At 29.1% G+C, this 14,189-nt stretch overlaps 2 protein-coding genes across 2 annotated transcripts; both read left to right on the top strand.

The window, feature by feature from the left end:
* Positions 1–445: 445 nt before the first annotated feature.
* On the top strand, positions 446–1,826 carry Tsp_01508 (hypothetical protein). Its single transcript, XM_003377286.1, has 5 exons — positions 446–472; positions 1,062–1,138; positions 1,253–1,286; positions 1,363–1,491; positions 1,773–1,826. The coding sequence occupies exons 1-5, from the start codon at positions 446–448 to the stop codon at positions 1,824–1,826; spliced, it is 321 nt and encodes a 106-aa protein (XP_003377334.1).
* Positions 1,827–8,286: 6,460 nt separating this feature from the next.
* On the top strand, positions 8,287–13,020 carry Tsp_01509 (putative fibronectin type III domain protein). The gene is made up of 17 exons (XM_003377285.1): positions 8,287–8,399; positions 8,520–8,602; positions 8,696–8,774; positions 8,825–8,907; positions 9,014–9,111; positions 9,165–9,240; positions 9,308–9,415; positions 9,481–9,633; positions 9,736–9,846; positions 9,902–9,986; positions 10,107–10,239; positions 10,281–10,526; positions 10,580–10,672; positions 10,730–10,896; positions 10,965–11,281; positions 11,351–11,451; positions 11,512–13,020. The coding sequence occupies exons 1-17, from the start codon at positions 8,287–8,289 to the stop codon at positions 13,018–13,020; spliced, it is 3,555 nt and encodes a 1,184-aa protein (XP_003377333.1).
* The last annotated feature ends 1,169 nt before the right edge of the window (positions 13,021–14,189 follow it).

Below are 14,189 nucleotides of genomic sequence, written 5' to 3'. Positions count from 1 at the left end.
TTGAATTTATGCTGTCAGTAATTAATACGTGTAACAAAGCTTTCATGTCAATCATAATCATTTTACTTTTTTCCAATTATTAGAATATGAGAATTAGAATATTCAAATTAACATAAACGACGATAAACATAAAGGTAAAGCAAAATAAATCAAATATTCTAATGCAGATTGTGTTAATGCAAATGCAATAGTCAGAGATAATAAAAAAAATATGAAAGTATAGTTATAAACAAAACAATGAATTAATCATTAATAAAAATAGGACTGGAGCTTATATCCAAGTCTTAGAAGTTAAGTGTGCGCAGCTGCATTATCATAATACTCAGAAAAGAAAGTACAAATTATATTTATAAATTTGCTTAAGACGACAATGTGTAAACACTTAAAATTTCATTTTTTAAGCAAAAGCGATGTTTCGCGAATTTAAAATGTCTCTTTAATAATAATGACGATTCACCTTGTTGAAATTACAGTTTTTAATATTTATTTTTCAAAGCATGTTGCTAAAATTGAATGTTATAATTGTGTTAGCTTTCCAGTTGGAAAAAATTTTCCTTTCCATGTTCTCAGAAACGGACAAAATTTAAGTTTACAAAATGATAAATAAACATTATTAACATTTTAATTTCGCTTTTAATATAGTATAAAAGCAATTTCAATTGCAGTAGCAAGATGTCACAGATGCAAAAATCATGCTGATAAAATTTTTCCTGTTCTTTAACATTCTTATTTTGCTGCATGCATCTCTGATTGACAACTTTGTAAGTATCACGTTGAGAATAAAAGAAGAAAAAGCACTTAAAAAAAAAATCTTCTATTTACACTGAATAAAAGCACATGTAAATTTTACATAAAATATTATAATATATATGAATTCGAACAGTACGGCAAATTTATTATTGTACACGCATTATGAATAATAACTTGAAAACTGTTATTAGTAAATATTTTTTATATTATTTACGTCTTTTAATTATTATTTTCTTTGCTTAAAAATATGTTATAAAATTTATTTACATATAAGTGCTGCACTGTTTTCTAGATTGAAAATATATTTGAAGCAACTGAATTATGCACTACGCAATGTCAAGACTCCATTTCAGATCTTGCTTGTAAAAGAAAATGCATTTGGGAAAAAGTAATTTTAAACAATATGTTTTCATTATTTTTATTTTAATTAATAAAGCAGCAAGTTCACGTGTGGTTTATATGATGAACTGCATTCTAAAATAATTTATTTTGTTTATTTCAGTTTTACTTACGCGTTAAAAGCTATTCATGCACATGTAAAGGGCTATTTTTAATGCATGCAAATGACGGTTTTTAAAAAGTTGATTTACTTTAAATTTATTAATATTTTAGGCTCCAGATGAAGTGCTTTATCTTCAGGAATATTTTTGTTATCAGAAATGCTTCAATGCTGTGAAAGAGCATGATTTGCATCCCAATTCCATGAAAAAATGCATCAAGTTCTGCACTGCAGAGAGGCATGTATTTTATTTTTCTTGATGTTATTTTAATTAAAATAAAATTGAAATTAAACATTGTTAAAAATTAATAAGTTACTTTATGTTTGACATTTATTTGAATTAAATATTTAAATAAAATGATATAAGTTATAATAAATGTAATGCTTTGGGTACACCAATACTTTATAGCAGAAAATGCAATGTAAATTATTCATCACATTAATCATAAAATTCATTATTTTATTATTTATAAAAGCACGGATAAAAATTTATTTCATAAAGAATATATATTATCATTTTTAGAGGCATCAAATGAAAAAAGGCAGTAAATTAACCTCAAAAATGAAGCAAAAGTGATAATTTTTTGCATTTTTCATGAATTGTATAATAAAATTTTCAAAATAACACATGATTAAACATGATCATGAAAAGCGTTCAGTTGTGTGAGTTGGTTTTTAATAAATTGCAAGTTTTATTTATTGACACATTTGAAATGAACATTAAAATGCTGTTTTATTTAAAACTGAGGCATTTCAATGAGCATCAACGCATAAAATTAACGTAAAATAGTATAATATGAAGAAAAAGTCAAATAGTTTTTTATCATGAAGCAAAAAATAAAGAAGTTATCAGTATAAAAAAATGAGGTACAACTACTTTTTATTTTACTTTTCTGTTCAAGAGACTGTAGCTTTCCAAAGCTGCAAAGATGCATTTTTCGTTGAAATGAAAGATCTATGTTGTACCAGGATTGAGAAGAATGTCCATTTTATATGCAACTGCTATGTCAGTTATGTGCATTTAATTTCACTTTACACTAAAATTGTGAATATTAAAGATTTTCATTTCTTGTTCAATTAGTCAGTCCTCTTAGTCAGTTATAATGGAAAATAATAATTTCAAATAAATGGATGCATCATGTGAAAAAAGAAAAATCACGCAAAATTGTATTAGTATTAGTTGAATTTTTTTAGGAAAAAAGATGCTCTTAAGATTGAGCTTTTTCACTTTTGAAAAGCAAATAATTGCAAGTTCGAAGTTAATACATAATTTATCAACTGACGGTTGGAAATGCATTATTAACAGTGCATTATTTGAGGCTGCTTGTGTAATTCAAAAGAAGAAAAAAAAAGAACAAATGATGCTAATTTGCATAAAATATTTTGATTTATATTCCTAAATCATAAGCAGTAGTTGAAATCCTCACTGTGCTGTGCGGTGATTCAAATTCAGCAGATTTTGACAACGTTGAAAGTCTGTAAATTGACTTAAGTTTTTAATGAAGTCTGGAGTAATTCAAAGTAAAAAAAGATTGATTTATTTCAATGAACTGAAAAGCTGAGAAGTTGTACGCTTGAAATAAATAAATGCCACGTGCAGCGTGACATTTTGATTGCAGAAAATGCAATCAAAGTGCTCTTACTCAATAAAATCTTTCCATGGAATATTGGATCTGAAATTGCTCTTGGGCAAAGTTCTAACCTATTGCTTGCAACTTTTCATCAGCATCTCTGCTTATGCCAAAATTTCGATCTCAAATAACATAACTCTATTTTTTGAAAAATAACTTTTGAAACAAATCTTTATATCGATGCAAAATATTATTCTGACAAAGTTCATAAAAAATATTTTCCTGAAATTAATAAAATTAACATTAAAGTTTGAGCAATGTAAAATTCATTATTCAAATTTCATGCAGCACTTTACAGTTTAAAATAAAATTCAATCACTGTAAATCTATTTTAAAATATTTCAACAAGCTTAAAACAGGGCTTTGTGTTTTCAGTGCGACAGAAGCACAAAACAGTCTTTATAAAAATCATTAATAAATCAGCATCATTAGTCTACATAGAAAATAATCATAATCATATTTTGACAAATCGTAATAATTTCTTCATGCATTTTACTTAAAAACGTAAGTATTTATACTAAAGAATAAATGTTGTTTTAAATGTCAAATAGTATAACTGCAGTTGATTTTACGCTGTAAATGTCGAAGCGTTTAAAAGAGTATATTCATACATTTATGGATAGCATTAAATATAAATTTTATTCACATTCAATTATTCAATGAGCACTGATATACATAGCATAACTGATTTCATATTTAAATTTAACAGATCATTGTACTTTTTTTGCAAAATTTAAATTCAAACATTTTCTTTAACTAACAACATCAGATGAAAGGAATAATTTTTATAATTCAATTATTTCCTTAAAAATAAACGGATTGTGAAATATTTAACTAAATTTATAAATTTATGATTTATTCGAGTTTTGTTTCAAAAACTTTAAAATTATTTAAACTTATTTAATAATTCAAGTAGAGATGAAGCAAATTCAATTTTAAAAATTCATTCCAGTCATCTGTTACGTCAAGAAATTGCCTTTAAATCAATAATAGGACCGCATTTCAAAATTTGAACTGATAAGAAAAAAATTTTCATCTCACATCTACTTACTGTGCAAGAATACAAATTCCTGTACAGGGAGTAGAATATTAATATGTTAAGTAATGCTACAGGAAAATTTATACGTGATGCATGGTATTTTCAAGAAATAACATCAAAAATCAAATTGCTTAAAAAATATTTTATTTTAAAAATAAACGAAATCAGAGTTGGACAATAATAATAAAATAAACTTTTGATATTTCGGCAGCTATGAGCGTGATAATAATAGAATTGACAAGTAAACTGATCAACAACGGCAATGCCAATTTTACTGAAATTTATTGGAACTTTTACTATTTTTATCCAATAGTATAAATTACAGTGTATATACAGCTGAAAAGTGAAAACAGTGGAAGCGCCACTATTAGATGTAGAGAAAAATTTATTATACAACACAACGCATACAATCAGTTGCGTATTCTACAGCCGAAATAAAATATTCCAATATAATAACCACAGAGCCAACTAAAAAGAAGATTTTAGTTCAGTAATTTTTTGCATTATAAAAAAAGAAAAACTTAAAGATTTTTTTGCTTGCATATGTAGTTTTATTATTCAAAAGAGTCTGCAACTCATTTCTTTAATTTTCTAGCTCTGCAATTTGTAAATATGAAGATATGTGAACTGCATTGCGGAAATGAATAAAATATATATTTAATAAAGAGAATCATTTCTAGCAGTGCTAAAATTAGCAGTGCACATTTATAAGAACTTTTGGATTTTATTAAGAAATTTTTCCTTTAAATATACCCTTCAAATATTTATTATTTGCATTTTTGAATTTAATAATTCGAAATTTTCATTACTGTAAAATAAATGAAATGAAACTATTGAATTATACGGTGGTAATAATTTATTTTTACAAACTTCTTTTTAAAAATTTTACTGACAACAAAAACAATTATTTGCAACTATAATAATAGGCATTTATATTCGAAACATTGAATGTATCTCTCTACTGAATCAATTAAAATGAATTTTAATTTTGAAAAGTTTACCAATCGTGCATTATTACTTTTTATGAATTGACCATAAAATAAAAATTTGCTAAAAATGTTATGATTAAAACATTAAATTAAAGCTAAACTTGTTGTGAAACGAATAAATCTTTATTTTTTATTTCTTGGGTTGCTTTTGAGATTGTAAAATAGCGCTCATCCATGAAAGAAAGTTTGAAATCAATAAATAATTTGATTTTATTCATCTATAACATCGCTAAAGTTATACGTGACTGTTGAAAAAGTAGAGAAAGATGAATTTCACTTGCCCATGGCAAAGTATTCATATTGAAATTAGCCATTCACTGACAAATTTATCTTCCCGCTAAAAGGAAGAAATTCCAAAAGAAAGCCGATTGACTGCTATTATTATTTTTCCTTTTATTATTGCTACTTGAGGTAAAGCTTCTTCAATGTTTACATGCCAACCGATATTATGTTATTTTGTTGTTATTAAAAATGTTTTTTGCTCTTTGCCAGAAAACTATTAAATTTTGCTTTGCAATTAGGAAGAGAAATTATGCTTAAATAACATCTCCATTTAAGTAAATTTTTGTCATAATTTTCACGATGTAACATTAAAATTTTTTAAATTATATGATTACTTCAAAAACTTTTTTTACATCAAAATTTGTTTAAAATATACATTTAATTAATGAAGCAGTTTCATTTTTTAATTATATACTACATTTTGAAACAAAGCATTTTTCATTAAACAGAAATGCTTATATCATCAAATATGAAAAGTATTTTATACTTAATAGTTGCATATGTTGGGAAAAATAGCGTATATATGAAACAGTGAAGAAGTTCTTGAGAACATTGCTTTCATTTATTTACTGATTAATAAGCAGCAAAAATTTAGACGTTATTAAATACATTCGTTTCAAATTTCAAAAGTTACATTTCTTTGTCAAAAGAATTGGAATATCATTCACAATTTTTGATATTTCCAGTTTATAATTAATTTAGAAGTAAAATTCACTTGACAAATTTAAATTTGCAACGCGTAAAAAAGCAGCGCTTTATGGATTTGTATTTATGATAAAACTGAAATGAAATTTGAAGTGCATATGATGCTCATTTAAAGTTCGAGTATAATTTTATTTAAATTTGCCTTTCTCAAATTTCAAAGAAAAATGTTCCAGTTTTTTTCAAAATATAATTCAATAATAATTTTCAGTTATTGAAAAATTCCCTTGTAAATAAGAATGAACGCAAAATTTTCAATGTAAATTCATTTTTATATGTTATTTGAAACATTGTAAGCTTAATATTCACGTTTTTGTGGTTATTAGTTTTTAAAATTGTAGAACAATGAAATCAAATTTATTCGAAAAAATTTCAATATTTGTGCACTATTGCCTGGTTGAAATAAATATATTTTCAATTAGATGTACATTTTTTGTTCAGAAACTTCGCTGCGTATTACTGATAAAATAATACTTATTCAATTACAAAAACTGTATTTAATTGAATAATATTGAAAATAAAATTGTTATTCAAACTTTTTTTCATTGATTTATATTACTCCAAGCAATGTCGTATCTCTCCAATATAGCAACAACTGCGAGTAAGGGGAAACTTATTAAAGCAGACATTTTTCTTTTTCTTTTCCATTCACACACACACGTATATATATATATATATATGTGTATACATCTATTAATACGACTAGCATCTGGCATTGCTTTGTGAGAATGAAACTGGGACGTGCTTTTGTGCCATTTTATGACCTCTGCATTATCGTAAAACTTCCCATTGGCCCGCAGAATACTGTATTAAGCGGGTAACGTTTGACCGGTTTTCTCACTGTAGCATCTGTCATTTGAGGTTCCACTTGTTGCCATGGGCATTTGTGGAAAAATTGTGTCCTCCATTAACAATACAAATTCACCATAGCATTTCCAACTTGCAAACGAGCACTTCACTTTGAATCAATGTATAAAGTAATTTATTTGTTTGTTTGTTTTTCAAATTATTTGAGCTAATTATGAAAAGAAAAGATTTACATATTGAAATCTTACTTTTTCATTTACATTTACATCTGCTGTTTCATTTTTAATTGAATAAATTCTCAAATGACCTTTCCTACCGTTGATATTGACGAACACTTCCGCTACGCTCATTGATGCAGTAGAGCAATTATTTCACAAAAATAAAAAATTGATATGATTGAAATGCTCATCTAATATGAAACTTTATTATTAACAATTAATATTTTCATTAACTGTTGAAAATCAATGATTGCTTTGAGTAATTGAACTCCTATTCATATTGCAGTTCTTTCCACTAATAAATGCATTATTTATTCTACAAAAATTATTTTCATTTATTTCACACTAAATAATATGAGCTATTACAATAAATATGATGTATTTTTTTCTGAAATCAAATAAATTTGCCTTTTCAACAAAACATTTTTTGAATTTGAATTCCAATTGATAAAACATATCCAATGACACATCTACACAGTTATTTTTAGACGTTATAATGCATCTATCGAATTTGAATCAGCTTTATTTTTAATTGTGTGCTTATTTTGAAAAACGACGCTTCTTTTATGAAAAGTTCTGAAACTTCATCCGGTTGGCTGGCGGTCGGGTTCGGCATTGGTGGAAATTTTTTTAGAGATCAATTAAGCTAAAAGTCAATGCTAAACTGCAATTTTTGCAAACTTCTCTCCAGTTTAAAGCTTTATTTTATTTCTTCACTTTTTCATATTTTTATGGGAAATTTAAAAAGTTTTTTTTCATTTTATTAAAGCAAATATTTTACTTTAAAATGTTATTTATTATTTTAATCTGCTGATGAAATTTATTTTTCAGCTTTAAACAGAATGATGAAAGTGATTCGTACTAGCAACAGCGGTCAGCCAAATCGTTCAGAGGCGAACGTCACTTTGCAAAGGTCTAAAAGGTAAACTTTAAATTATTGAATCAACATTTTATTTAAAAATTTGTTATTTTTTAAGTCACAAAATCTACTTTATGTAATGCAATTTATTTTTTTTGTTTACTCTTTTGCGCTTTCAATCATTAATGAATTCACATCTTACATTTCTTTGATAAATAATAAAATAACATTTAAATAAATATCCAACTGCAACGTTCAATACGAAGTGCTTAAAACTGCTGAAATTCAATGTCGGCATTCAATTCACCTCCAAAATGAAAAATGCTCTTTTCAAATTGAATATTTTTTTACCAAAGGAAATTTTGATGAAACACAATTTGTTCCACATCAGTTGGAATTAAATGAAAAAAAATATCTGTTGACACAGTGCTTATGAAAAATTTCATTAACTCCCAAAAAAAATTTCAATAAATTTTTAGTGATTTAATAAACCAGAGGGATCAGTTGAGAATGGTTTGCCGTGATTTTGGAAGCAATTGCCATTCCAAGCCGCGTTCCGTTGGCAGGCTAAATCGAAAAGCTCTGCTATCTAGAATTCGAAGTTTGGATATGTCCGATTTTCGGTAAATTTTACGTTTCATGTTTTTTTTTCAAATGGCTTATTCTTTGAACAACAACAAATAAATCTTGTAAGCACTGCAAAAATTAAGGCAAAAATATGTTCCCCCGTTTGTTTTTTTCAGCTCAGTATTCAATCAACACTTTTTGTCGAAAAATTTGCTGAACAACCACAAATCTTATAATGATGATGAGTCTGAAATTTCAGGTAACCGATTATGATGATGAATCGATCATTTGAGATTCATTTGAAATTCAAAATTTTCATGCTAATATTTCCAATTTTTTTTATTATAATCAGGACTGTTTACTGCTGTAGAAAATGACGACATTGGAAAAGTGAATTTCTATCTTCGAAAATGCATGCATTCAGCTATACGGTGAGATGATGTTGGATTTGAAATTAATTAATTATGAATGGCATTTTCAGAACAAACAAGCACGGCTTGACAGCTCTCGATGTGGCTTCAATGCTGAATCACACAAAAATAAGTCATATTCTACTTCGAAATGGTGCTCAAGAAAATCTAGAATGTGCGTTGTATGAATTTTTTGAAAAATTGTCGCAATTTTCAAAATTTTAATTTTTTTTTCTTCTTTTTTGAAATATATTTTCAAGTGTCACATTTGGCTCGTTTGAATTTATTGCAATATTTGATTGATACTGCGATGAAAAAGTTCATCGAATGTTGCAACCAACAGTCCAATTCAGTGAAGGTGATTATTGCTAATTTGATTTGAAAATTTAATTAATAAATGGATCAATTTAGGTTGACAAAGAAATGGATTTTTGGAAAAATCGAATAAGCGTGTTGAAAAAGATGAAAAATACCGTACTGAAAGCCGGTAACACGAAATTATCATTTTTCTTATCATAATATTTATTCAACCAATCAACCGATTGCATTACAAGGAGTTCCACAAACACCTCGCTGTTCTTTGCACGTCACCAGTTCTAAATCACTTACTGTCGCTTTTGAAGCTTCAACTTGTCAGAGTGATGTGGAAACAAAATACAAAGGTAACTGTTAGTGTTAATTGTAAAAATATACAGTATGATAAATCTATTTTTCATTCATTCATCAGTTGAGTGGTCATTGGACAAGCACTTCACCAAAGCTGAAAGCAAAATTGTTGTTGATTTGCGTATTCCAAAATTTACAATAACCAACTTGTGTCCAGGAAAACGTTATTACGTTCGAGTTTATGCGGGAAATTATGTTGGTTTCAGCGCTCCCAGTTTCACTCTACCCGAAAGCAATATTCCATCATGTTAGAATGAATGATAAAAAAATCATCATGCTCTTTCTATATTGGTTTGATTTACCCTTGGAAATTTAGATTGGCGCGACGTCGAAAATGAAACGACAACTAAATTTAAAAGCCTCCAAGAATTGCAAAGTCTTCATGAAGAGATCAAAAAATTTCAAGAATCTAATTTACTTTCACAGGGTATTTTTTTTCTTTTCGTAGGTTCAATTGCTTTAATTAAATTAAACATTTTTAGTCGAAGATGACTTGAAAAAACGCCGTAAAATTTCTATAAAAAATATGCTCATCACGAATAGCAGGTTGCACAAGTCGAACAAGCAGTAAGATATATTCCGCTTTTTATATTCTCAGATGTAGATAGATGTACATTTTTCTACTTTAAACAATAGAAACAGTTTAATAAATTCAGTAATAAAATATTCATTTGGGGAACATTTTAGCGGTTCATTTTTGTCCGTAATACTTTACAAAAGTGACAAAGTGATGTGCACTCTCGACGATCAAATACCAACAGTGGAAATTTGTGACTCTCTTCCAACGGCAGTTCATGCGGAATTTCAATGGTTTCTAAAAGTAAGCTGTTCAAAAGGATTTTTTTCCAATCAAAGCTTCAGGGCATGCTTTTCAAGGTAACCACCAGCTCTGAACGCCTTCCTTCGGTGCCACTTTTTGGAAGAGATGATTTTTCCAATTTTGGCAGTTTAAATTTTCGACTGAAACTACTCGATGCTATTCGTTGTTTGAAAGCGGGACTCGGCATGAACAATCTCGGCAGTGCTTATCATCAACCCTTGTATGACGCGGATGGCAATGTTATATTCGTGATGGTGAAAAATGTTACACAATCCAAACCTTTGCAAGTATGATTTCATAGTTTCTCCTTAAAAATATGCTAAAATTTTCCACATTAAAGGGACTTATATTGAAATGGCAACAAATCGACAAATTGCCAAAGAGAATTTCATCTGAGTCTACAACAGAAGAAATACTGCTGAATAATATAGAGGTAAGAATATTATGCAGTGTATTAATTATGAGCTGTTTCAATGTTGATCATATTTAGAAATGCATTAAATTTCACAAGCAAAGTTTGAATAAGCTGGGAAAAGGTCTTTATTTGGGTTATTTAAAACTTGAATCATATTTGAACGAAATGAAGATTGTTCTGCTTGAAAATCAACCATCCATTATGCCATATGCTTTTATGCGTGAAAATTCTCACGTATCCAAGTAATTATTTAGTAATTGTCATATGAATAAAAAAGAAACAATCAATTTCGAAATGCCTCATTTTGCAGAGATGAATGGGAATGGTTGAAAGCGTTGGATAATTTGCAAGTGAATTTGGAACATCCAAATGCGTGCCAACTGCAGTTCCACTGGGAGCTGGTATCCGCTGCAAAGATTTTGCTCAAACAGATCTCCAGCAATGAATGCAATGAACTTCGAATTTACCGAAAAGAAGTGATTGAAATCAATTCAGAAATTTCGTTCATTCTTCTTCTCCCTCCACCGGATAAAATTTGCTCATGTCCAACTGAACAGTCTGCTGAATCTACCGATACGTTGCGTGCATCGTCGAAAATTTCACTACCCGTGGCGGTTTTTGAAGTTGGTTAGTATTTTGATTTGAAATATTCATACAATTAATTGTTGTTGCATTTCAAATCACAAACTCATTTAGTACATCTTCAAAATTATCAAGCGCAATTTTTATCCTTGTATTCGTACATTTCACTGTCTTTGGAAGTATATTCGTCATTATTGAAACAACAGCAGCGTCAGGTCAGCAAATTATTGTTATTAATTTGTTTTTTTCAAATTGAATAAATTTTTCAACTGTAGATTCTTGAGAAAAATTTCTCCTCAGAAGAGAAACTGAATCAATTGTCCTTGTATCAGCATAAATTAGAATCGCTGTGGAAAGAATCCAGATGGCTATGTTCGGTGGTGAGTGATTATCGAAAGCATCGCCAGCAGAAGGAGGGATTGGATTTGAAATTGTTGTTTGATTATTTCGAAGAAAATCAGAGCACATTTAAAAGTATGTTCAAGTGGAGAAGAGCAAATTCTCCAAATTCCACTCACAACGACAATTTTTCTCCATTGTTGTTGTGCCGTGGTCGACTTTCCTGGGCAAATTTTTACATGAAGCACAACACTGCCGTGGACGGCTTTTCCACCGACCACGGCTATGATTCGGATCAATCTTTGGATAAGCTGTGCTCGAATGAGGAAAATTTTTCAATGAACAATTCAGATCCAACTTCGTCAGTGCAACGCAGTTTGATCGACTACATCGGCTTGAAAATAGCCGACCACTTTTGCATGTCGCCGAAATTTCAAGGCACTTTTGCACTGACAGTTGCTGACAATCACAATGCTGCCACTGACGAGGAGAACAACAACATCCCGGAAATGGCATATCGAAGTGAATGTTCAAATGATGCACAAATGCAAGAGAACACAGACGAAGAACAAGAGGGGAACAATTGTTCAATGACAATTCACGAAAAATTGGCCACCAAAGATCAGTTTTTTGAAAATTTGCCAACAACTTCTCCACAAATCAGCGTCAAAAAAACCGTTTCAAAGCATCGAATAAAAAAACGCCTTTGTCGAGCCACGTCGGATACGGAATTGAACAAAAAAGCAGAAAAGAACAATCGACGTTGTGAAAATTTAACGCTGACCAATTTGTTCATCAACCAAGTCAAAGAATTTAGGGACAATGATTTGAAAATTGGTGAAGATCTTTCTCAAATTGACAAGCTTTTCACTTTGAGCAGAAGAAAAATGGGCGTTGTTCAAGGAAAAGAATCAGTCGACGGGTATTGTAATTTGCCATGGATGAATTTCACAGATTTTCCATTTTACAGCTTGATCGATTTGAACAATTTTCATCACAAGAACAACGAACAACAGCCCAATGTTGAAGAAGAAGAAAAAGATGATAATGATGATGATGATGATGATGATGATGATGATGATGATGATGATGAATCATCGAATAAGAACAAGAATCCAGATGAAAAGTTCATAGATGTTCATGTCGCTCTACGAAATTTGCAGACCACATTGAAATGCGTAAAAATGCGAATATCTACAAACGTCACTGCCAAAGATGTTGTGAGAAAAGTGATTGCTCATTTGAATGAAAGGGGAGAAAGCATTGCTCCAGTTGAAGCTGAAAGCATTTGTCTGGTTGTTGTTATCGGGGTTCGAGAACGGTGCCTTCGAGATAATTACCCCGTTGCGTTGTTGAAATATCCATGGTCGAAAGGAAAACTGGTGATTCGACGACGTTCCGATTTGTTAGCAGCCTTGGAATGTGGTAATGAAGAAGCAGTATGACTTTCCCATTTTCTGGTCTATTTTCCATCGAGTGTTGTATTTTATTTTCACAGATGTAAAGAATAAATATTTTGTTGTTCGTAAAATTATTATATTATGCTTTCTTCAGAAATACACTGAAAATCACTTACTTATTGCAATATTTTTCTCTCATAAATGAATCATTTAATTAAGAAAAAAAAACAAACCGACGAGGTTTATTATTAATTAATCCTTTTTAAATAAAACTTGCAAAAAGCAGATTTTCATTTGAAATATCCGCAAACAATTGTTGATCAATTTTAATCACGAGTGAATCAGAAACTTCTTTTTCCAAAATCGACTATCAACGCTGTCATAATAATATGAGTTAGATCAGAGAATAATTGATATCAGATAAGATAAAAAAAATTAAGCCTTGCTTGTTCGTGTAAAAACAACATTGATTTTTTTTAAACTTTCAGTCAATATCATCAGTATTAGAGTTTTTTGTTACAAGAACATAACGAACATATTTTAAAATTTAAATTAAAAAATATAGCATTTCCAGCAGCAATAATTGCAAATTATCAGTATCAATTTATTAATATGATTGCATTTTATTAAACTGTGCTAACAGCATTTATTATATTGCTTATTGCTGAAGCAAAAAATTGCTCAATTCCAAAGTAGATGACAAACACAAGCATAATTTCTTGTTAGTAGTTTACAGCAAAATAAATATTTACATCCAATCCTGTTTATCAAACAAGAAGCTGATAACATTTTGTGCAAACAATTGCATCTACATTTGTATAAAATTATTTCAGTGCGACGAACAATTTTTGCAATATGGATGATCATAAATGTCATATTTCGCACAGGCCTTTTGTACTGCACGAATATATCAAATATATACTTCATATGATCAAATTTATTTCTTTCACAGTATTCGTCAGATTAAGAAAAACAAAAAAAGGTTTCCAAAATCAAGCTAAATTGTTTATTGTAAAACTTGCTGGTAAGTGATTTTATTTTTCATGCTGATTTTTAAAGTCTTCACGTTTCCAAAGCACATTTTTAGATATTTGCCCCTACAGGTTAGAGGACAATTTAATCATCGAATACAGTTGACGTTGCAATTAAAAAATTCAAAGCAGTGGTGAAATAATGCATTCATGTTTCATTTATGATTCAGACTACAATAGTTT

This window comes from Trichinella spiralis (genome assembly GCF_000181795.1).
Source record: "Trichinella spiralis strain ISS 195 chromosome Unknown Scfld4, whole genome shotgun sequence".
NCBI classification, from domain to species: domain Eukaryota; kingdom Metazoa; phylum Nematoda; class Enoplea; order Trichinellida; family Trichinellidae; genus Trichinella; species Trichinella spiralis.
The sequence above is the reverse complement of the archived record's forward strand: the minus strand, read 5'-3'. Positions and strand labels throughout refer to the sequence as shown.

Excerpts from the sequence above, each read along its gene's own strand:
- Tsp_01509 (XM_003377285.1), top strand. The coding sequence starts at position 8,287 with ATGGTTTGCCGTGATTTTGGAAGCAATTGCCATTCCAAGCCGCGTTCC. Across the intron at positions 8,775-8,824 it reads TGCATGCATTCAGCTATACG|AACAAACAAGCACGGCTTGA; the intron begins GTGAGATGATGT and ends TGGCATTTTCAG. Across the intron at positions 9,634-9,735 it reads TGTTGGTTTCAGCGCTCCCA|ATTGGCGCGACGTCGAAAAT; the intron begins GTTTCACTCTAC and ends TTGGAAATTTAG.
- Tsp_01508 (XM_003377286.1), top strand. The coding sequence starts at position 446 with ATGACGATTCACCTTGTTGAAATTACA. Across the intron at positions 1,139-1,252 it reads GAAAATGCATTTGGGAAAAA|TTTTACTTACGCGTTAAAAG; the intron begins GTAATTTTAAAC and ends TGTTTATTTCAG. Across the intron at positions 1,492-1,772 it reads TCTGCACTGCAGAGAGGCAT|AGGCATCAAATGAAAAAAGG; the intron begins GTATTTTATTTT and ends TATCATTTTTAG.